The sequence below is a fragment of the Bufo bufo genome, chromosome 5 (assembly GCF_905171765.1).
Source record: "Bufo bufo chromosome 5, aBufBuf1.1, whole genome shotgun sequence".
NCBI lineage: Eukaryota > Metazoa > Chordata > Amphibia > Anura > Bufonidae > Bufo > Bufo bufo.
In genome coordinates, this window is record NC_053393.1 from 521,053,184 (window position 1) to 521,077,812 (window position 24,629).

General features: G+C 43.5%; 1 protein-coding gene across 2 annotated transcripts in view; it reads right to left on the minus strand.

Moving 5' to 3' along the window:
• Nucleotides 1-24,629, minus strand: part of ITGA8 (integrin subunit alpha 8) — a 167,424-nt gene that overhangs the window by 28,034 nt on the left and 114,761 nt on the right. For both annotated transcript variants that reach the window (XM_040434555.1, XM_040434556.1), the window contains exons 22-27: nucleotides 21,619-21,695; nucleotides 10,745-10,825; nucleotides 5,709-5,814; nucleotides 4,964-5,122; nucleotides 3,012-3,143; nucleotides 367-480 (exon numbers count right to left, since the gene is read on the minus strand). In XM_040434555.1, coding sequence (XP_040290489.1) covers nucleotides 367-480; nucleotides 3,012-3,143; nucleotides 4,964-5,122; nucleotides 5,709-5,814; nucleotides 10,745-10,825; nucleotides 21,619-21,695 — 669 coding nt within the window. The remainder of the gene's footprint in view (nucleotides 1-366; nucleotides 481-3,011; nucleotides 3,144-4,963; nucleotides 5,123-5,708; nucleotides 5,815-10,744; nucleotides 10,826-21,618; nucleotides 21,696-24,629) is intronic.

Consider the following 24,629-nt stretch of genomic DNA (forward strand, 5'->3'; position numbering starts at 1 on the left):
CACCGATGCCTTCAGCTGCCAAGCGCACATGTAACAGGTCAGCCATTGTCATAGGTACAAAACTGCTGACAGATGCCCTTTAAGTTGACTACAGTATATGTACAATTTTTCGATGTGCCTAGTGCTGGAATATGCAATGTCTGTCACCTACCATGTGCCTTACATAATACCGGGATCTTCTTATGTGCCAGGGTGTGATTGCTACCTCTGCACCCCCTGTAGCTGTGCCCCTGTATGTGCCCATCTGCTGTGGATATGTAGTGACCTTCTCTAGAGGCATATAACAGGCAATACGTATACCGTACTGTAAATGATAAGTGTATGAAAAGCTCAAGTCCATGATATCACTGTGAGCACTGTAGTTACCTGGAGGAACGTTTCAGCCCATAACCGCGACCGTATCTTTATCACCGCCCGCTCTGCGCCTTTTAATTGCTTTACTTTGCAGGAGATTGTTAAGCATTTCACATTGGTGCAATTCTGCAGTAAGAAACACACAAAAACACATTCATTGCAGCCTTTACATTCATTAGTTCATTATTTTGACCCCCATAAGGGTAAAAAAAAAAAAAAAGTTAACCAGATGAACAGAAAGTATGATTTTTATTGATAATCTCGATGCTACCAAAAGGCCTTGAATATAAGAGGAATATACTGTAGATGTCATAACAAGGGGGTGTCATGCCAGAAAACTGCTGAATAGAGTGGCCCCCGCTCTGGAGGACTCGGCACATCTATGTATTCCATATTTATCTGTTCAAGGGATGTTCTGTTCCAATTTTGATTATTATAAGCCCCAGTTACATATACATTCCCACAGATACATTCCCCCGAGAGGTTGGACGTGCATGTACAACCTTACTGCAGAGGTGATCTGGATCTGATAAGACCCAACTGACTCTGACTCCGCAGACTCTGCTCCTGATGGTCATAGGACTGCTGGGCCCAGAGGAGGGAGCAGCAGTGCTGTATATAGAACTATGGAGAAGGCAGGGATGGTGGAAAACCGTCCCTGCATTTTCTGTGGGGAGCCCTGCTGCCCCTAATCTATGGGGAGCCTTGCTGTCACTGATATCGGCCTCACAATTAGTGTGCAGCTGCAATCTATGCAGGGACATTTTAAAACTTCTTTGCAGAGATACTGTATATGCCGAACGACTGGATGTTTATAGTCCATTGGCAGTGGGGAAGGGGATAATGGGGAAGACATTTGTATTAGAATAGGGGAAATGCAGCTTCAGGGACAGCCCATTTTCTTGTAGTTCATCTACAAACTGATGGAAACTTTTGACTCTGACATTTCCTAACAAACTAGCTGACACAATTTTGACAGTCTTTTATGTTTCTCTTTCGCTGTCCTTCAACCGACTCTCAAATTTTCATTTTTTTTAAGTTTCCCCCCCTCTACTCCTGTAACCTCTGAACAAGAACGAATCTCACATTTTCAATGTCATTTTCATGTTCAGCATCACAAAATTATGCAAAATTATTTATACCCCCGGTACCAAAAACGTCCTAATTTTTGTAGAACCGTGTAATGCTCCTGAGATTTTTGAGGTCAGACCTTGGTGATCAGCTGATCGTCAGGGTCAGCTCAATTATAAATGATGAGACAACCGTTTAATAGATACCAATTGTCCATACAAAGCCTCACTTCTACTTCTGTTCTGGTATGTTACAAAATTCATCTTGTTATCTACAACAGATCTGTGCAACGAGCCAAAAAAATAACTACAAAATCTTCCAAAAACAATCACACAAAAATCGTAACATAACACGTTTCCAGACGAGAAAACAAGCCAATGACCTGGAGCAAATTATCAAATGTGTTTCTAATTTTCGACGTGAAAAAAATGCATATCTTACAAGATCTCACAAACCATGAGATACAGTCGTTGTCATACTTGTCTCGTGACAATACACAGATGGAGAGTGAAGATACCATAAACTGTAGATATATGTAGCCTGATTTAGCTGAACCAGCTGAAAGTCTTTGACCTTTGGGCACCATCAGCCACATGGTCAAATGTTTTTTGTCTCAAGTCATGGAGGTACTAAAGCTTTTGGACTATGCTCAATTCTCATACCTGTATATAACTAAATATGGATGCTACAGTAACCTAGGAAGGATGTTTAGAAAATGATCTTTCTACTCTGCAAAAGACTCGGTCTTTGAGAACCTTCTGAGAAGGTTCTAAGAGTAGAAAGATCATTTCAAGGAATGTCCTTCCTAGCTTACCTGAGCATGCATGTTTAGATGTATTACATCGCTTTGGTGTCACTATGTCTCAGGGATCCTGGGCTCCCTTTGGGAACCATAAGACAAATTGTCAAGTGCTATTTTCTCCAAGAAGTGATGGTGCTGGTGTTGTTGGACTATTATAAAACTTCTTGCTTGCTTAAACCTAATATACGTGCTAGGGTAACCTAGACAAACATAATCTTTCTACGCTGCAAGTAGCTTGATCAAAATTTTTAGTATATATGAAATATGCTAAAAATGACCTTTAAGAACCTTTTGCAGAGGTTTCCGACAATAGAAAGATTATTTCTACTGTCATTACTCGATCATCCACTATTTAGGTCCATGTTCAAACAGAACTGAGCTTAGTCAAACAGCTTCAGCTGTCCATGCCTTTGAGGAAGCATTCAAGGGTCATGGGCTCTTTTTTGGGCACCAACTGGTCAAATGGTGTTTTCTCCAAGACAAGGAGATGCTGGAGCTGTTGACTTTTGCTGACCCCTCAATATTCTTTCAGAAAACCTAGGCAGGTTGAGCATAGTCAAACAGCTGTGGCATCTCCGTGCCATGGGTGACATTCTCTGGGGTCCTTGACTCCCCTATTGACTATTTACTCTTCAAATATGAATGATGTTAAACTGTCTGAACGATAGTCCATCTTTGTAAATAGTCTGGATGTTAATAGGAATATCGGGGAGTTGGCCGTCAAAAGAACGAGCGTTCTTCTGTTTTGGCCACTTTTACTTATGATGTGATGCAATGTTCTTACCAGTAGTTTAGTGGGGATGGGGTTATGCCGCAGGGGCTCAGCCACTGCTATGTCCCTCCGACTCACTGCATGAGAGACACTGGAATTATGTAGGAAAGCAGCTAATTCTGGAGTGTCTTCAGGTTCACTTGGCTAAAGAGAAAAGAAGTGAGACAGTAATACAGGTACTAAAAATAAAATAGAAGTGTGTTTATATGATAGGAAACCAGTTTATAACCTTCTGCAATGGAACTACTATGTTATGCATGGACATACAATAGCAATGTATCGGCAACCTAACAGTTAAAAAAATAAAAAATTAAATTTGTCTTACTGTTTAGGTTACCAGGGTGATGGACTGGGTCCACCCCCTGGCTAGTTAAAGCAAGGAGTCTAGTCTGATCAGAAGACATGTGTGTGCATGCTCCTGCTATCTAGGCCCAAGTTCAGAGAATCTTAGTCTCTGAGTCTACAGATGCCAAAGAAGCAACTTCACTACCCCTGAAGGAAAGAGAACAGACATCTTAGAAGGCCTAGAATCAACAAGGCCATGCATTAGATAGCAAGATGTACATTTCAAACTGACTTCCATGGACTCATATTCCCTAGACTCATCTGCAGTCTCCCAAATGGCTCAGATTTCCTGATTTCAGCTCCTGCCACACCGCACATACATAAACCAATACATTATTACATGGCTTTCTTGTATTTCCCATCCCCTTGCTTTTTAATTTGGCTTATTAGATGTTAGTAAATCAGCTTTGTGCCCTATAAACAATCCATTCTTGTGTTCTGAGTGGAAAGAACAGTCAGTCTCTGGGACTGTTCAATTAGTGTGACTTCAAATAAAAGATGAAAAGTACGAGGGAAATGAACTGACGGCTGCAAGCAGTAAAGGAATTACCCTTAGATGGGATTAGACGGGAACCCCACACATGTGCGGCCCATATGGGGCAGACGCAAGAAGGATATTATCCCATAAATCCCACTGGTGGCAAAAGTCAGATATCTGTGGATGGAAAAACACTGTGACAAATAGGATGCTGTGGGAAAGTAACAGTATCAAGTTTTAATCCAATCGCTGCTTAGTGTTGGTTATCCAGGTGGTACGTGGCCAGAAGAATTTTATGAAGCATCTCTCTATGGGGAAAATGCTGACTGTCAGAAAGGCTCCATTTAAAGGGGGTGATCATATATATTCCGAATGATTTGTTGATTTAATGGATACAAACTGTAACAAATTATGACCTTTGTAAAGGAAATTCACCCTCTAGGGAATCTTTCTATTAGCTATGGTGGAGAGCAGCTCAGAAGGAGCAGCTCTTCCTGGAGGACTCAGATCTGCCATGTATTACAAAGTACAAAGCCGGTGTCATGTAGTACCACATTTCCCCAGCAGTGGCCGCTGCAGGAGCAATGTGTGACCAGGAGTAGGACCAAAGTGATCAGCTGATTGTCAGACTGGTTTCCTTGTCTTGTTGGTACAACCCTTAAAGGGGTCGTCTAACTTCACAAAATAGTATTTATCATGTAGAGAAAGTTAATACTAATGTATTGTGATTGTCCGTATTGCCTCCTTTGCTGGCTGTATTCTTTTTTTCTATCACATTATACACTGCTCGTTTCCATGGTTACAACCACCCTGCAATCCATCAGTGGTGGCCGTGCTTGCACACTATAGGAAAAAGCACCAGCCTATGTATGCCTCCACGGTCCTGCCCACCAAAGAGGCTGGCAGTTTTTCCTATGGCGTGCAAGCACGACCACAACTGATGGATTGCAGGGTGGTCGTAATCATGGAAACGAGCAGTGTATAATGTGATGGAAAAATAAATCCCGCCAGCAATATGGGTAATCACAATACATTAGTAAGTGCCTTGTATTAACTTTCTCTACATGATAAGTACTATTTGCTGAAGTGAGAGACGACCCCTTTAAGCTTTACATGCAATGAATGAGCCCGTATAACATACCTTAATTTTTAACGTGTTAATTGCGCTGGTTGGGTAGCAATGTATGGGTCCCTCAGTCTCAATGTGAAATATATAAAGGAGGAACTCCTCTCTATTCTGTGCAGGCCATTCCACCGTGAGGTGTGTTTCACCAACCGCACTTGGTCCAATATTATGCAGCTTAAAACAAAAACAGGAAAAAAAAAGTTCATTCATTACAAAAATGTCCTTACAGTGAAAATATTCCAGGACTGTGGTAGAACTCTCTGATTTCAGTTATATCTGAATGACCGCCTCTCTGATGGAAACAGAGACTGAGAATCCTTCATAAAAAGTGTCAAGACTGTCCGTGCCGTTCCGCAAATTGCCATCCGATTTGCGGACCGCAAAACACACCACGGTCGTGTGCATGCGGCCTAAAGGGTATAACCATACTTTGTATAGTTCATGCATCAAATTTAAAAAAGGAAAAATTGTGAGTTAAAAATATTGTAGCATTTTGTGTATAAAGTTCCTATTCAGACCAATGTGTCTCCATGGTTACAGACTACAAACAGACTCTGTGTGTGGTGTAGTCCTACTAAATTAGAAGGGAGAGGAGCCAAAGGAAGTGGAGACTACACAAGGCTTGTCTGTAGTCTGTGACCATGGTAACACTTAGATCTGCATAGGAGCTGTATACACAAAATGAGAAGAATATAATTTTATAGGCATTGGAACAATGTAAAAAACGTTGTAGCAAAAGTGTACATTCCCTTATGTATACCTCATAGATGTGTTGAACTAAGGGTCCTATTTCCACTTCTTCAGCTGGTTTTTCCTTAGGTTGCCAGTTAGGAATGGGCAGGACGATCTGAGGGGGATGAGAAACTCTGTAAGAATAAAAAATTATTAATATTATTGTTAGGTGTAAATAGGCTGCCGAGCATGGGGGAGAAACCAATGTAACTCAGTATCACTCAACTATACTGTCATGTTCTCCTTACTTCAATTTCTTTAAAGGGGTTGCCCCACGAAAAATACCAGTATTCTACATTTTTCAAACCAGCACCTGGATCTAAATACTTTTGTAATTCCATGTAATTAAAAATGTTGTATAGCCACTGACCTATTCAATAAAATGTATCAGTATAGCGCCACCTGCTGTTTGCTTTTTTCTTATTTCTTTGTCCTGCTCACTGAGATGGCCGCACATGCTCAGTTTGATCCTTCAACTGCCTCCTGAGCTGTGATAGGGAGAGCTGAGACACGCCCCCTGAGCTGTGATAGGGAGAGCATGGACACACCCCCTGAGCTGCAGCAGAAAAGACACTCCCCTTGAGATCCCAGCTTGATATAAATCTAGCAGATTAAAGAATGGGGAGATCTCTCGATCCATGTGAGGTACAGGGCTGGATCTAGCTTTGTTAGAAAGAGATTGTCATGTACGATATGATGTCCGATTTTCATTTTTAATATTAATCATGGGATCACCCCTTTAAAGAGTCCTGAAAACAGAGGTGAAAGGAGTGGTGGTCGCTATGGGACTTCTGAAAATATTTTTGGAACTCCCATAGAAGTGAATGAAGAGCACGCTGCACATGTGCGGACCACTCTCCTTCCATTCTAAAGATAGGGGCAGGTCCCGCACCTATCTAACATTGGTGGCACATCCTAGCGAAAAGCCACCAACGATTGAGATGACACGACCTCTAAGCTTTATTTACTTAAAACCAGAAAATTCTTTATGGGAGCATTCACACGAGTGCGTGTATTTTGCGGTCCGCAAAAAAAGGTATGGATAACGCCCATGTGATGTCCGTGATGCATCTGTTTTTATTGCGGATCCGTTGTAACAATGCCTATGCTTGACCTCAAAACGGACAATGCTGGACTATGAAATGGACATACGGACGCGGACAACAGCACACGGAGTGTTGCCTGCATTTTTCCGGACCCATTGAAATGAATGGGTCCGCATTCAATCTGCAATAAATGTGGATCGGATGCGGACCAAAAATACTGTCATGTGAATGGGGCCTAATTCCATTTAATTCCAGCAGTTTTCAGGCTTTTAGTCCTCATCGGAGCAAGAGAGGGAAACGGCTAAATAATAATAACTGATCCTATTAATTACAACTTTTCAAAAACATATGTTCCAGGGAGTATATTAATGTGTCTCCTGTCCCATCTGATGTAGAGACAAGAGACAGATTACCAATTCGTGTAATCACTGAAGATAAATTGGGGTAACCCTGCAAAAAATTCAAAGATGGACGCTGGACTTCAAGGATTCCATTAGCAAAATTGCTGTCCATTTGCAAAACCTTGAGAAACCCTCTTTATCCCACAGTTTACACAACTGTAGCTGGTTATCCCTAATCACTTGTTTCCTCCCGCGACTTCCTGGCTGATGCCACTACACTAACCAGAAGACCAGAACCTGGTCGGGGGGGAAAACAAAAAATGAGGGAATACAGTATATCTAACTATTCCTGGCACAGTATGTCTCGGCTTATGTCCTTGACTGTAATCTCTTTACAATACAGTGTATGTGAGCGGAGATCTTCTGAGCTTGCATTGGAAGCCATATTAGTAAGAGAGTATTTCACCAAGATGTCCAGTTCTTTGTAGCCAACTATTGGATTCTTTTTAAGTGCATTCATTTCTCCATTGGTCTCCTCTTTCTAGCTGAAGAAGTCTCCAATTTTATCCTCCTCGAGGGAACAAAGAACCTGTTTCATTTTACTGTAAGTGATGTCAGCCCATGCTGTCTGGATTTTCTACACATTCCTGGAAGTCACCAAAGTCCCAGGCTGAGAAAGGCAAAAAGCAGACGAGGCAGATTCCAGCGGCCTGGATATGCTATCAAACGAGACGGAGACTGAAATCCCCCCCGACCTATAGGATGACTGTAGGCAAACCTTATTAAGTTCAGTTTTTAAAGGATCGGCTCCTTTATTGGTCTTGTTAAATTTTCAACAGTAAAAAATTGGATACATACTAGGTTGTATAGCGAGGGTCATGTCATCCACTCTCTTCATTATTATGTCTACCTTCACAACCATTTATCTTATTGTTCCAGTGTATTTAAGATGAAAACTTAATCAACCCTAAGAAGAGTCTTGAAAAGAAAAAAAAAATATTGTGTCTACAGCTCCTAGGAAGAGCTATGTGTCTCCATGGTAACAGACTACACATAAACCATGTGTAGTCTGATTCTACTATCACATTCCTGTCCATTTTTTCCCTGCATCTTACTAATGTCGTTTGGTTAATAAGAACATTAGTAACAACGTTCGTTTGTAGTCTGTTACCATAGAGACACAGAAGTCTGCATAGCTACTATAGACACAAAATGATATATTGTTTTGAAATTAAGATTATTTGGAAAAGTTTCTGCTTTCTCCCTTTTAGATGCATTGGATGGATGGTTCGTCCCTTTAAAAACGGATGTTTATATGGAAATGTACATTTACCATTTTAGATGGCGACTATTACAGTCCAGGAACACACGGGGTCATTTATTATGACCGGCGTTTTAGACCTCATGCGCTGGCGGTGGATATGACGTAGAGGCGCCGGCCTCTACATAACTTTGGCGCATCCACCGCCGCTCTAAATGTAAGACCGCTTCCTTGGTGGCTTAAATTTAGACCATTCTGTACACCTAAAGGGCAAGCGTAGAAAATGATAAATGAAACCGCGCTCAGGCCACACACCCTTTTTTAGAGCACGGAAGAGTCGCGGATTGCAGCATAAATAACCTTTGCGCTGTCATTTGTAACGGATATACGCCAGAAAACTGGCATATATCAGTTAGTAAATGACCCCTACAGTATGATGGCACACTAAGGGTCCTTAGTATGAACCAATGTGCACACTGTGGTCTGCAAAATGTTGCTTCTATGAAGCAACATATTCTCCCCTAGAATCATTACTTTCCCTCCATAACATAGCGTGTGCTGGAAAACCTTGGTATAAATTCAGAGCCACATGGGTGCACAGTACTGGCTCATAGCAGACTATGGGTGCCATATTAGGATCTGTACAACATGGATGTGGAATATGGCCCTATGCACCAGCCCTTAGAGAATACTTTCGGACAGCACACTATGGACTCATGCAAGTAATAAATATAAGGTATAAGTATGGCCATGGGGTCAAAAATCACCCCAAAACTTTGGACCATGAGGCAAAACTAACTTTTATTGTTGTTTTCAAATACCATTATTGGATTTACATCTTTAAGATGCTGCGGAATATTTAGTGGACATCTACTGGTACTTGGTTGTGTCATGTTTTTCATGCAGGTCCCCTTCCATTCTTCTGTTATACCCGGGCAACCTCTTTAATGAAACAGTTAACAGCAAAAATAGACACCGGGGTTCTAATTGACAAAAAGGGGGGGGTGTCATACTGACTGTATGCTAGAAATAATGTAGGTGTTACCTTACATTTTGTGGCTATCGAAGGATGATCTGGAATTAAAAGGGTTGTCCAAGACCTAATAGAGTGGCTGACCTGCGGTGGGGTTCATACTTACCTGGTCCCCACTCTGCAGCTCCGCGATGCTCTGGCATCAACATCCTATTGATGGATGCCACCTGACCCAGTGACGAGACGCATGGGTGACAGGTTACAGCTGCGTCCAGTGACTGGCTGCAGTGGTCATGAGGTTCCCCTCAACAGGATGTGGATGCCAGAGCATCGTTGAGCTGCAGAGACGGACGGGAAGCAATGGAGTTGGAAACCAGAGGCAGTGACCAGGCAAGTATTAACTCCACTGTGGGACGGGCACTCTCTGAGGTCTTTTTAAGTCTTAGATAACCCATTTAAGCAGAGAATACAAGCCCCTCCTTGTTGCACACACATATCATATTCATATAAGCGGGTTGTCTCACAACACAAATAAAGCCGGCCTAGAGATCTCTACAAGAGGGAGTAGAGGAGCTATACATTTATCAATATCCAGCATAATCACAAGTAGAAATGATGATTCAGTAGAAGTGATATGATTTCCTACAAGAGCAACTCCTTGGTGAAGACGACAATGTGAGTACTAGAATTTCTCAATTTAAAATTCTTTAATCATTTGTATTGTAAGGGTATTTTGCAAGTACTGATTGGTTCCGTCCCTTTAATTCTGTTCCCTTTTATTATTACCATTCTGTATGATGTGCTTTGTAATGTAGTACCCCTCCCCCATCGTGCTGACCACATTCCGGAGTGATCTCAGAGACACGCGTGCTGCACACTTCAGGAGGGGCTACACACACATGCACTCAGGGCACTCCATTGAAGACCTCATTCTTTTTAGGATGTAAGTATTGATTTGCCCTATTTCTTGTACACCCTAGGGTGTCGTCCATGTGCTACGACATGGCGACCGGAGTGCCACCCCATACTGCATGTTGCCTATTTAGACCAGTGATGTCTAGTTACTTTTTATTATTCACTATGTGATTTGTGTTAGTAAATCTATTTATTCACTTAGCCTGCGTAAGCCTATTCATTCTCAGATCTTTCAAATTCATATTGCGTTACATCATTTTAACATTTTTTGGAAGAGGATTTGCTTCTTCAGACAACTTGAAAACCTCTGGGCTCAAATTGTTTTCTTCTACAAGATGCAGTGCCTAAAGGGAGGGGGTCATATCACTTATCTTCATCTACTGACCCTACAATATCAGGTATGCACAGCCCCCTTTAAGCCCATCCAACACCTTCGGAGGTTTAAGAATCAAAAGTTATGGATACATTATTTTATATACAGAGAAAAGTTTTAAAAAAATGTACTTAATAACAATCAATGATACTCACCCTCTGATCTCCACCTGGGCCACAGCAGTGATGAAAATTTCTAGACTGACAAAGTTACTGTTAGGATTGTCCTTGTTAGAACTGGAAGACAAAAGAAAAAAATTCAGCAGGGTTGAATAAAGGTATTGTGACTCGGCTTGTTTTGTATCTCTAGAGAGTTTATCTTGTTGTACATATTCAAGGGGCTGCATGGGGTTATTCCATGGAAAATATTCAGCATTTTTCAAACCAGCACCTGGATCTAAATACTTTTGTAACTGCATGTAATTAAAAGTTTAGTATAGCCACTGAATTATTCAATGAAATGTATCTGTATAGCGCCACCTGCTGTTTGCTATTTTTCCTACTTCTCTCTCTACCTTGCTGAGGTGGTTGGATACGCTCATTTCCATCCTTGAACTGCCACCAGACACCCATATCTACTGCTAGGAGCTATGGCAGTTAGGCCTCATGCACACGACCATATGTATTTTACGGTCTGCAAAAAAAAAGAACCCGCAGAAAATACGGATGACGCCCGTGTGCATTCCGTATTTTGCGGAATGAAACAGCTGGCCCCTAATAGAACATTCCTATCCTTGTCAGTAATGCGGACAATAATAGGACATGTTCTATTTTTTTGCTGAACGGAAATACGGACACATGGAAACGGAATGCACACGGAGTAACTTCCGTTTTTTTTTGCAGACCCATTGAAATGAATGGTTCTGTATACGGTCCGCAAAAAAAACGGAACGGACACGGAAAGAAAATACGTTCGTGTGCATGAGGCCTTACAGAGATAGAGCTGCAACAAAAAGAAAAGGACACACCCTGAGCCGTCAGCCTGAAACCTAGCAGAGCAATGACTGGAAAGATCTCTGGATCCATGGGAGGTACAGGGCTGGTTCTAGATTTGTTAGGCCTATTGCACACGACCCTATGGCTTTTTCAGTGTTTTGCGGTCCGTTTGTCACGGATCCGTTGTTCCGTTTTTTTGTTTCCGTTGTGTTTCCGTTCCGTTTTTCCGTATGACGTATACAGTATACAGTAATTACATAGAAAAAATTGGACTGGGCATAACATTTTCAATAGATGGTTCCGCAAAAATGGAACGGATACGGAAGACATACAGATGCATTTCCGTATGTGTTCCTTTTTTTGCGGACCCATTGACTTGAATGGAGCCACGGAACGTGATTTGCGGGCAATAATAGGACATGTTCTATCTTTCAACAGAACGGAAATACGGAAATGGAACGCATACGGAGTACATTTAGTTTTTTTTTGCGGACCCATTGAAATGAATGGTTCCGTATACGGACCGTATACGAAATGCAAAAAACGGCCCGTAAACGGAAAAAAAAACCAGTCGTGTGCATGAGGCCTTAGAAAGAGATTGTCATGTACTATATGATGTCTGATGTTCAGTTTCATGTGAATCATGGTTTACCCACTTTAAGATTTGGATATCTTGAGGTGTTGAATCAAATCAGTCAATTGAGTCATTGCCTAATGTTAGCATAGACAGGGATGCCCTACCTGCGGCCCTCCAGCTGTTGCAAAACTGCAATTCCCAGCATGCCTGGGTAACCTACAGCTATTAGGGCATGCTGGGTGTTGTAGTTTTGCAACAGCTGGAGGGCCGCAGGTTGAGCATCCTTGTGAGGGTCCCACCCCGAGCAATGTAGGCCCTTTAATGCAGTGCCAGGCACAACACTGAAATACAGGGATGGCTTAGTGCTACAGATCAGCCCATTCAAGTCAATGGGGCTGTGCATAGTCCAGCTCCAGTACCCGACACGGCTGCTGCTCTTTTGTCCTGCTGGTTGTACCAGTCTCAGGGGTGGGACCCCAACCCATCCTACTGTCTACTGTTACATTGATGGTCTATCCTATGATAGACCATCAATGTAATATACTGAAAAAAACTTAAAAAGTGCAGTCTGATAGTAGAGGTGAAATCACTATATTGTATTAATGTCAGCCCAAATGTTTGGTTCACATCTGAATGTTATATCGTGCCTCTTACTCCAGTCACAGCCAAAGCCTAATTGGTTTCCCCATTAGCTTTCGGATTATGTGACCTCACAATTACCAGCAGTTGCTTGGGCCGGTACTTTGCCTTGATGATGAACTGTCCTATAGACGCACTGCCTAGACCGAGCATTATATAGAAGTCTAATGTAGAAGAACACTCCTCAATCCTTAATTTGCTGCAGACTGGGATGTGACTGGAGCATAGGAGATGACAATCTAAATGAGTTGATATTATATGTAGATTCCAATGTTAAAATGATGTTAAAAAGCGGTTGTAGTTTCTGCGTCTCTGACTAGGAGGCACTGAACGGCTTGTACTAACGAGGTCAGAAAAACCACAAGACGGAGACTTTCCAAGCCAAGGCCGGAAATAAAACTCATTGATCGTTCATGTAAATGACTTAGCAATCTTTAAATAAACGCTTTCAAATCGCTCAGTCCGAGATAATCAATTCCTCATTGAACGGCACAGATCATCTCATTAAATGGAGCCAGCGGGCGGCGGTCATGTGACTTGATCGCAATCCGCCCGTGTCGGAATATTTCTGCTTTCTTATCATTTCCATCATAATGTTATTTAAGAGCGTCAGCCCCTCCGCCGACGCTTTTCTGGTTTTGTAATCTAACAGATCGCGTTTAGGGCTTATTACCACGACTATATGGACGCCGTGCCCGTGTTGCGGACTGTAAACAGCAGGTCCACAATACACGGCATTGTGAACTCCGTGCTGCTGGGCGGACCCTTTGACTTGAATCCGCAAGATACAGCAAAAGATAGGACATGTCCTATTAAAAAAAAATAGAGCATGTCCTATGCTTGTCCGCAATTGTGGACAAGAATAGGCATTTCTATCATAGGACCACAAAATGCAGAATGTACACGGCCGGTACCCGTCTTTTGCAGATCTATAATTTGCAGTGAGGAGAGGAAGCGCACTGTAGAGCTCCTGCTCCGAAGAAGGATTCTCCAGAGAGAACAACTGAAGAAAGCCTCAGGTAAATCCTTGAGAAACCAGACAGCAGAGTGAACAGCTGAAAAACTGCATTTCAGAGACTGCTGTCAGGTGAGGGACTATGGCTAAGACACCCATCACCCAGGATACAATACAAGTGCTAAATTGCAGCCATTCAACCTGCCTCCATAATCCTTACAGGTGCCAGAAATTAATTGCACTTCGAAATTGCTGCTAATGAATGTACCTGAAGTTATACTGTTCACTTAGTAAATTAGACTGTTCTACTTTTACTTCTGACCTTATTCTTCAAAACTACATTTCCACTCCACCAATCCCCAGGAAATAACGGCCTGAGCGAGTACGCTGTGACACAACATCTCATCAGGGCCACTGCCACTCCCATCCTCTGCAGCGGCTCGTCCAGGGCTCGCTGCATATACGTCACTTGTGAATGTAACCTTAAAGCGGTTGTGCCATGAAAATTTTCTACATTTTTCAAACCATCACCTGGATCTGAATACTTTTATAATTACATATAATTAAAAATGTATTATAGCTACTGAGTTATTCAATAAAATCTATCTGTATGTTCTTTTCCCTATTTCTCTGTCCACCTCAGTAACATCGCTGATGTGGTCGCACATGCTCAGTTCCATCCTTCAACTACCACCAGCTGGATCTACTATTAGAAGCGCTGACAGTTAAAGGGAGAGAGCTGCAGCAGAATGGACACACCTCCTGATCTGTGATAGGGGGAGAGCTGCAGCAGAATGGACACACCTCCTGATCTGTGATAGGGGGAGAGCTGCAGCAGAATGGACACACCTCCTGACCTGTGATAGGGGGAGAGCTGCAGCAGAAAAGACACACCCCTGAGCTGTGATAGGGAGAGAACGGCATCAGAAAAGACACACCCCTAAGCTGTGATAGGGAGAGAACGGCATCAGAAAAGACACACCCCTGAGCTGTGATAGGGAGAGAATGGCATCAGAAAAGACACACCCCTGAGCTGTGATAGGGGGAGAGCTGCAGCAGAAAAGACACACCCCTGAGCTGTGATAGGGAGAGAATGGCATCAGAAAAGACACACCCCTGAGCTGTGATAGGGAGAGAACGGCATCAGAAAAGACACACCCCTGAGCTGTGATAGGGAAAGAACGGCATTAGAAAAGGCACACCCCTGAGCTGGGATAGGGAGAGAGCTTCATCAAAAAGGACACATATCCTGACAAAGGACATACCCCTGAGCTGCCAGCTTTAAATATATCTAGCAGACAAATTGGAACAATGAATGGGGAGATCTCTGGATCCATGTGAGGTGCAGGGCTGGTTCTAGCTTTGTTAGAAAGAGATTGTCATGTACTATATGATGTCTGATCTTCATTCTTGGGATAGATACCCCTTTAATTTCACAATACAGTATATGTTAATTCCGTGCCAATTTCTTTCACTTTTGGGATGTTGGAGGTTAAGGATTTTAACTATGAGTCTGCAGTTTATGTGGAAAGTGAAGGGGTTGCATATGATAACAAAAACATGCAGAAACAGCGCCACTCTTGTCCACAGGCTATGTCTGGTATTACAGCTGAGACCCATTCACTTAAATTAAGCTAAACTGTAATACCAGAAATAGCTTATGGACAAGAGCAGCGCTGTTTCTGTCACAAATCTGCCATGTTTTTCTCATTCAACCCCTTAAATGAGGTACTATGAGTAGATCGGTGACAATTGTCTTTTATGGGACATTTTTTTTAACTACAGGAAACGTCTGTTTCTTAAAGGGGCATTCCCATTTGGGAGATTTATGGCATATCCCTGGGATAGGCGTGGGTCCCACCCTGCATTCACCCATATTGGACTTTAAAGCTGCCTGCACTTGCTTGATTAACCCTATTATCGCAATTCCCATAGCAGTGAATGGTGAGGAAGCTGTGCATGCGCAGTGTGCTCTCTGTTCATGGAATGGGTTCCAGAGGTGGGATCAGCACCTATCCGACATTAATGGCATATCTTATCCATATGACCTAAATGTCCCACATGGGAATACCCCTTTAATAGTAAAGAGGTGGCGGTAAGCTTTGTGTGGCCTTGCTTGGCTCTTTAGATGGCTGCATCGGGCATTCTTTGGACCTGATGGTCAGATACAGAATTCAGGATTTTTTAACTTTTTAGAAAAGTTTATAACACTTACGAGGGTTGAGAACATTCAGGAAGATAATTCAAAACAAAAATGTTTTTTTTAAAAATGTCTTAATTACTAACAGCTTTTTGCAAAACTTCTATATTACAGTATGTACAAAAATATGAGGCACTTTATCACATTTTCTGGATTATCAGATTTCACACTTCATAGTATTGAAGGAAACGGTAACATTTTTCAGGAGGATCTATGGATTCTCCCTACAGAACACCCCTCACCTCTGACACTGGTGGGAGTGGTGGAGTCTGATCGCCCTAATAAATCTTCCGATTAGTGACAGTGACCCCAGTGACCAGAGAGTGGAGATCTATCTGCTCTATTGACCCCCGGCCTCACCACAAAGGTGCGTCCACCCAGTGTCGGCCTCATTAATAAAATGCACATTTTCTGGGAAGATTAATGGTTGCTCTTTGCTGGAAAAACATGGCGGATGGTATGACAGATCACCTCAAGGTCGGCATGTTAGGATAATAATCCTCTTCTGTCACCGCTTCCTTCCCTTTTGCTCCAACGTCAGATTTCACCCTGCGTTATCTGGATGTTTCTCAAACTTTCTAAATTGTTGCTATCCGCTTCAGACAATTTGGTGCAAAGGTCAGACGTCTAGAGATCACTCGTGTGTCAAGAAGCAAAAATATACAAAAAGTGCTCCTCATCACTTCTGCCCCCAGATACTGTACAATGATATATGAAGACGTCTTATTATGATAAATAACAGAAATAAACCATCACATTCCAGGTAAAAAAAACTTTAAAAAACATCTGATAATTTGCAGAGCAGGTATAAATCAGTTAAATGAAAATCAGACATCATATAGTACATGACAATACCTTTCTAACAAAGCTAAAACCAGCCCTGTACCTCACATGGATCCGGAGATCTCCCCATTCATTGCTCCAAATGCTCTGCTAGATCTTCTTCAGGCGAACAGCTCAGGGAGCGTGTCCTTATAGCTCCCGCTCTCTTACTATCACTGCTCAGGTGATGTGTCCTTTCTGCTGCAGCTCTCTCCTTATCACAGCTCAGGGGGAAGGGGTCCATTCTGCTGTAGCTCTCTCTCTAGCACAGCTTAGGGTGTGTGTCCTTTCTGCTGCAGCTCTCTCTCTAGCACAGCTTAGGGTGTGTGTCCTTTCTGCTGCAGCTCTCTCTATTGCAGTTCAGGGGGTGTGTCATTTCTGTTGCAGCTCTCTCCCTATCACAGCTCAGGTTACATGTCCTTTCTTCTGCAGCTCTCTCTCTCACACAGCTCAGGTGGGCATATCCTTTCTGCTGCATCTCTCTCCCTATCACATATAGGGGGGGTGTCCTTTCTGCTGCAGCTCTCTTCCTGTAACTGTCACAGCTTCTAACAGTAGATATGGCTGGCGGCAGGTGAAAGATGGAATTGAGCATGTCTGACCACCACAGTAGGTGGACGTACACATTACTACTCAGGGGAACCATTATAGTGATGTATTAGAGTCACATCTGGAGATTTTTTTGTAATAGAAAGTAAATGACAAAAGTTACGTTTTCAAACTGAATTATATTAAAATAACATTTCATGGTGGGACCGCCACTTTATGAGACCTAAAAAGTGAAGAGAAAGTGTTTGATTTCTGGTTGTGTTCCAGCTGATCCCGACAGGTCAGTTTCTATGATTCCTGAAAATCCATAAATCTCACACCTCATTAATGCTGAATTTAACACATTACTGTATATACAGTAAAATTCCTTTAAACCGTATCAAATATTCTGGATTATCAGATGTTAGAGTGCATCTGTAAGGAACACCGCCCAAATAGTAACACAAATGTTAATCAGGATTAGAAAAACATTGTTGCTTCCTTCCAGAAACAGCGCCTCCCCTGTCCATGGGTGGTGTCCGGTATTGCAACTTGGATCTGTTGGCGTAAATGGAGATGCGCTGCAATACCACAAACAACCTGTTGACAGGTGTGGCGCTATTTTTTTTTGCAGAAATCAGATAGAGTTTTTTAATCCTGTCTAACACTTTAAACCCTTAATCTGTTCAGCCAGAAACGCCACCGTGGTCAGCACGGAAACGCCATCACCAGAACACTGAAACCAGTAGAACCTGGTGACAGGTGACTGGAGCAAAATTTACAATTTTAAGTATATTTTTATTATTTTTTTATTTTTTATTATTTGCTATCATTTTTGTGGGGTTCAAGGCAACTTTCTGACAATAGCAAAATCCTTTAAAGCCCCCTCCCACCAAAAATATAATAAATAACAATAATGGAAAATTACTAAAAACAATGCAGTACATTGGGGCAGATTTACTAACCCTAGTAGACAGCGTAAATGTAGATGCAACAGTCTAAGGCCTCATGCACACGACCGTTTTTTTTTTAAGGTCCGCAAAAACGGGGTCCGTAGGTCCGTGATCCGTGACCGTTTTTCGTCCGTGGGTCTTCCTTGATTTTTGGATGATCCACGGACATGAAAAAAAAGTCGTTTTGGTGTCCACCTGGCCGTGCGGAGCCAAACGGATCCGTCCTGAATTACAATACAAGTCAATGGGGACGGATCCGTTTGACGTTGACACAATATGGTGCAATTTCAAACGGATCCGTCCCCCTTGACTTTCAATGTAAAGTCAGGAGTCCCTATTATACCATCGGATCAGAGTTTTCTCCAATCCGATGCTATATTTTAACTTGAAGCGTCCCCATCACCATGGGAACGCCTCTATGTTAGAATATACTGTCGGATATGAGTTAGATCGTGAAACTCAGATCCGACAGTATATTCTAACACAGAGGCGTTCCCATGGTGATGGGGACGCTTCAAGTTAGAATATACTAAGAACTTTGTACATGACTGCCCCCTGCTGCCTGGCAGCACCCGATCTCTTACAGGGGGCTGTGATCCGCACAATTAACCCCTCGGGTGCCGCACCTGAGGGGGGTTAATTGTGCGTATCATAGTCCCCTGTAAGAGATCAGGAGCTGCCAGGCAGCAGGGGGCAGACCCCCTCGGCCCCCCTCCCTCCCTCTTTTGTATTAATTTCATTGGTGGCCAGTGTGCGGCCCCCCCGGCCTCCCCTCCCTCCCTCTATTGTATTATTTTCATTGGTGGCACAGTGTGCGGCCCCCCGGCCCCCCTCCCTCCCTCTATTGTATTATTTTCATTGGTGGCGCAGTGTGCGCCCCCCCCCCCGGCCCGCCTCCCTCCCTCTATTGTATTATTTTCATTGGTGGCACAGTGTGCGGACCCCCCCCCCCCCCCCCTCCCTCCCTCTATTGTATTATTTTCATTGGTGGCACAGTGTGCGCCCCCCCCGGCCCCCCTCCCTCCCTCTATTGTATTATTTTCATTGGTGGCACAGTGTGCGGCCTCCCCGCTCCCCCCGATAATTGGTGGCAGCGGAGAGTTCCGTCGAAGTCCCAGTTTAATCGCTGGGGCTCCGATCGGTAACCATGGCAACCAGGACGCTACTGCAGTCCTGGTTGCCATGGTTACTTAGCAATATTAGAAGCATCATACTTACCTGCTGCGCTGTCTGTGACCGGCTGGAAGCTCCTCCTACTGGTAAGTGACAGGTCTGTGCGGCGCATTGCTTAATGATCTGTCACTTACCAGTAGGAGGAGCTCCCGGCCGGTCACAGATAGCGCAGCAGGTAAGTATGATGCTTCTAATATTGCTAAGTAAGGGGAGGCCGCACACTGTGCCACCAATGAAAATAATACAATAGAGGGAGGGAGGGGGGGCCGGGTGGGGCCGCACACTGTGCCACCAATGAAAATAATACAATAGAGGGAGGGAGGGGGGGCTGCACACTGTGCCACCAATGAAAATAAAACAATAGAGGGAGGGAGGGGGGGCCGGGGGGGCCGCACACTGTGCCACCAATGAAAATAATACAATAGAGGGAGGGAGGGGGGGCCGGGTGGGGCCGCACACTGTGCCACCAATGAAAATAATACAATAGAGGGAGGGAGGGGGGGCCGGGTGGGGCCGCACACTGTGCCACCAATGAAAATAATACAATAGAGGGAGGGAGGGGGGGCTGCACACTGTGCCACCAATGAAAATAAAACAATAGAGGGAGGGAGGGGGGGCCGGGGGGGCCGCACACTGTGCCACCAATGAAAATAATACAATAGAGGGAGGGAGGGGGGGCCGCACACTGTGCCACCAATGAAAATAATACAATAGAGGGAGGGGGGGGGGCCGGGGGGGGCCGCACACTGTGCCACCAATGAAAATAATACAATAGAGGGAGGGAGGGGGGGCCGGGGGGGGGGCCGCACACTGTGCCACCAATGAAAATAATACAATAGAGAGAGGGAGGGGGGGCCGGGGGGGCCGCACACTCTGCCACCAATGAAAATAATACAATAGAGGGAGGGTGGGCCGGGGGGGGCCGCACACTGTGCCACCAATGAAAATAATACAATAGAGGGAGGGAGGGGGGGCCGGGGCGCACTGGCCACCAATGAAATTAAAACTGGGGAGTGAGGGGGGTCTGCCCCCTGCTGCCTGGCAGCCCCTGATCTCTTATAGGGGGCTATGATATGCACAATTAACCCCTCAGGTGCAGCACCTGAGGGGTTAATTGTGCGGATCACAGTCCCCTGTAAGAGATCGGTGCTGCCAGGCAGCAGGGGGCAGTCGTGTACACAGTTCGTAGTATATTCTAACTAGAAGCGTCCCCATCACTATAGGAACGCCTCTGTGTTTGAATATACTGTCGGATATGAGTTTTCACGAAGTGAAAACTCATCTCTGAAAAAGCTTTTATGCAGACGGATCTTCGGATCCGTCTGTATGAAAGTAACCTACGGCCACGGATCACGGACGCGGATGCCAATCTTGTGTGCATCCGTGTTCTTTCACGGACCCATTGACTTGAATGGGTCCGTGAACCGTTGTCCGTCAAAAAAATAGGACAGGTCATATTTTTTTGACGGACAGGAAACACGGATCACGGATGCGGCTGCAAAATGGTGCATTTTCCGATTTTTCCACGGACCCATTGAAAATCAATGGGTCCGCGAAAAAAAATGGAAAACGGCACAACGGCCACGGATGCACACAACGGTCGTGTGTATGAGGCCTAAAGATGTCAAATTTATCAAATTTGGTGTATCTTTAGACATTTTTATCCTCCTTTACACGGCCTGCTGATTGCCTTATTTTGAATCAAAAATTTTGCACAAATTTTGTTACAATTTTAGTGCACTCTTGGGGTCATTTATAAAGACCGGCGATGTATACGCTGATCTTAGTACCCCTGCGCTGGCGGCGGATGCACCCAAGATAAGTAGAGGCGCAGGCCTTTACATAACTTTGGCGCTTTGTTCCGCCGGCCGTGGGAGATAGTTTAAACTAAGCCAGCTCACTTGCCATGAACTGCCATAGAAAATGGTAAATGAAAGGGGCAGGCTGGCTCCCCTCTCCTCACCCTCTCCCCTGCCCACGCCTCTCCCTCTTTTTCCGCCAGGTCGGAAAAGCGTCACGAGTGGGGAAAAGTCACAGATTCGACCGCAAATCCGCTTTGCGGCTAAATCTGCAACAAAAGTACGCCAAAAATTGGCGTCCTTCACATAATAAATGACCCCCTCTGTGTGCATGTTAAGCTGCACCATTTTCCCGCTATACCAGTCTCCTTTGTTGAATTTTTGTGCAAATTATGGGAGAATTCTGGTGCTTTTAGCTTAGTATGTGATGAAGAATGAACAGGCTTACCTTTTTACAAAAAGATCAAATTTGATGCTGTCGGCGCTTTCCAACCTCTGGACCACAAATCGGATACCAAGCGAGAGCTAAAAACAGACCAGAAACCTGTAAGGTCAGGATTTTTATATCATAAGTGGCATCACGAGCCACGCTGTCCTGTCAGAAATATCCACAATGCCTTGATATGAATTAGGAACCGTTCACGGAAATCAGCCAAAATCCCACCAGCAGCCGCGTGGTTTCTGCTTCCCATTCACTGAGGATCGCGGGCATGTGTAGAAAGGCTATGCTCCTTCTCAGCGCAACCGCAGATTTAAGCCACCGCTTCCCACTGAAATGAATGGGAGGCAGAAACAACATGGCCGCTGGTAAAAATTTCAGACGTGTGTGTGAACATATACCCTTAGGCTGGATTTCTATTTTCTGAAAAACTAATTTATGTTTGTAAGAAGAAGCGGACAGATAGAAGATGGTATGGCTGCGGGATCAGACTACGTAGGGTTTGTTTGTTGTCTGTTACTATGGAGACATCTAGGTCTGCATGAGAGCTGGAGACTCGAGCACATAAGACTTTATGCAAAGTTGCTTTTTTTTTTCATATTAGATACTTTGGAGCAATGAAAAGAAGACAAGAAGAAAAGAAAATAAGGAGTCGATCTATAAAATAAGAAGCATAAAAATGTCCACTTTTTCTTTCCTTCCTTTTGGCTTTAACATGGATCCAGCCTTAGGTTTTTTCCCCATTTTCTAGTTTGTGTTTTATACTGGGCATTTTATCCCCTTACCCCCAGAATGTATTTGGGGCCTTAGTGACCAAGCAATTTTTTTTTATTTTTTCATCTTCGCCTTCCAAGAGCTATAACTTTTTGATAGCCGTATGAGGGCTTGTTTTTTGCAGGACAAGTTCTAGTTTTAATGTTTTTGGGGTACACACAACCTACTGTATAACTTTTAGTAATTTTTTTTTGGGAGGGACGGGAAAAAATATCAATACCACCATTGATCTTTTGAATTGTACATTTTTCAATAATGCGGCGTAAATGACAGAGTGTCCATGACAACTTTATTCTCTGGGTCAGTACGATTACAGTGATACCAAATACATATAGTTTTTGTTTTACTACTTTTGCACAAAAAAACCTATTTAAAAAATAAAAATAAAATGTTTTTGCATCACTGCATCCTAAGATCCATAACTTTTTTTATTTTTTGTTCTACAGAGCTGTGTGAGGGCTTGATGCAAGCCGACTTGTAAACTTCATTGGTGCCATTTTGGAGTACATAACACTTTTTGATTGCTTTTTATTCCTTTTTTTTTGCCGGCGAATACACAAAAAACAGCATTTTTTTTTTTCGTTCACCATGCAGGATAAATGCGTGGAAGGGTTTGTTCTTTTTTACAGAGGAGATTTTTTTTTTCAAATAACATTTTATTTAACTTTTTTCTTTCTTTTTTTTCACCAATTAGTCCCACAAGGCGACTCTGACTTACGACCCTTTGATCGCTCACACAGTACACTGTACTACTTATGTAGTACAGTGTACTATATACTGGATGTGGGATACTGAAAGGCACTATCAGAGGCACAGCCTAAGGCCTCCTGCACACGATCATTTTTTTTCCCCGTTTTGGGTCCATTCACACATCCACAATTTGGGTCCGCATTCATTCCGCAATTTGCGGACCCATTCACTTTCAATGGGGCTGGAACGGATGCAAATCCACATTTCCTGGATCCGCATCAGTTTTTTCGGGATCCGCATCAGTTTTTTCGGGATCCGTTTTTTCGGGATCCGCAATTTTGTTCCTGGAAAAAATAGAACATGTCCTATTCTTGTCCGCAATTGCGGACCAGAAAAGGCATTTTCTATTATAGTGTCTGTGATGTGCGGATCCGCAAATTGCGGATTGCACATTGCAGGTGTCCGTGTTTTGCGGATCCGTAATTTGCGGATCCGCAAAACACTTACGGACATGTGAATGGACCCTTACTGGCCGTTTTTTGCGTTCCGTATGCGGTCCGTATACGGAATCATTCATTTCAATGGTTCCGCAAAAAAAACTGAATGTACTCTGTATGAATTCAGTTTCCATATTTCCGTTTTTCCGTCCCGTGTTAACATAGAACATGTCCTATTATTGCCCGCAAATCACGTTCCGTGGCTCCATTCAAGTCAATGGGTCCGCAAAAAAAACGGAACACATACGGAAATGCATCCGTATGTCTTCCGTATCCGTTCCGTTTTTTGCCGAACCATCTATTGAAAATGTTATGCCCAGCCCAATTTTTTCTATGTAATTACTGTATACTGTATTATGCCATACGGAAAAACAGAACGGAAAAACGGAACAGAAACGGAAACACAACGGAAACAAAAAACGGGTCAACGAATCCATGAAAAACGGACCGCAAAACACTGAAAAAGCCATACGGTCGTGTGCAATAGGCCTAAGAGGCATACACTGCAGGCAGGCCTTGGGGCCTTCATTAGGACCTAGCTGCAGTGTACAGACATCGGCATCCCGTGATCTAATTTTTGGGGTACGGATGCTTGAGAGAGGGAGCCCCTTCCCTCTAAACCACTTAGATGCCAAGGTCGCTATTGACCGCAGCATCTAAAGGGTTAAACAGCCCAGTTCAGTGCTTCTGCCAACCTGGACTATTAGAGCCCAGCTCCTGCTCCCCACTGCACAGGAGACCCATGCAGCTCTTATTCTAGGATGCCATAAAAAAATCTGCGGCCTACAATAAAGCCCATTAATGACCGCTATAAAAACAGCGGTGGTTGTTAAGGGGTTAAAGGTACAGTGAAAACTCTGTGCCCAAAAATGACATACCTTCCGCATGATTGATAAAAATGCCATTGAGCTCATTAAAACCACACAAAAGGAAGAAAACACCATGCAAAAAGCCCAAAAAAAACAAAAAAATGTCCCTAGACAGTGTGAATCCAACATGTCTTCCATTTCTCTATTAGACGACTGCTTTTTGTCTAATCTGCACTGAAAAATTGTCATT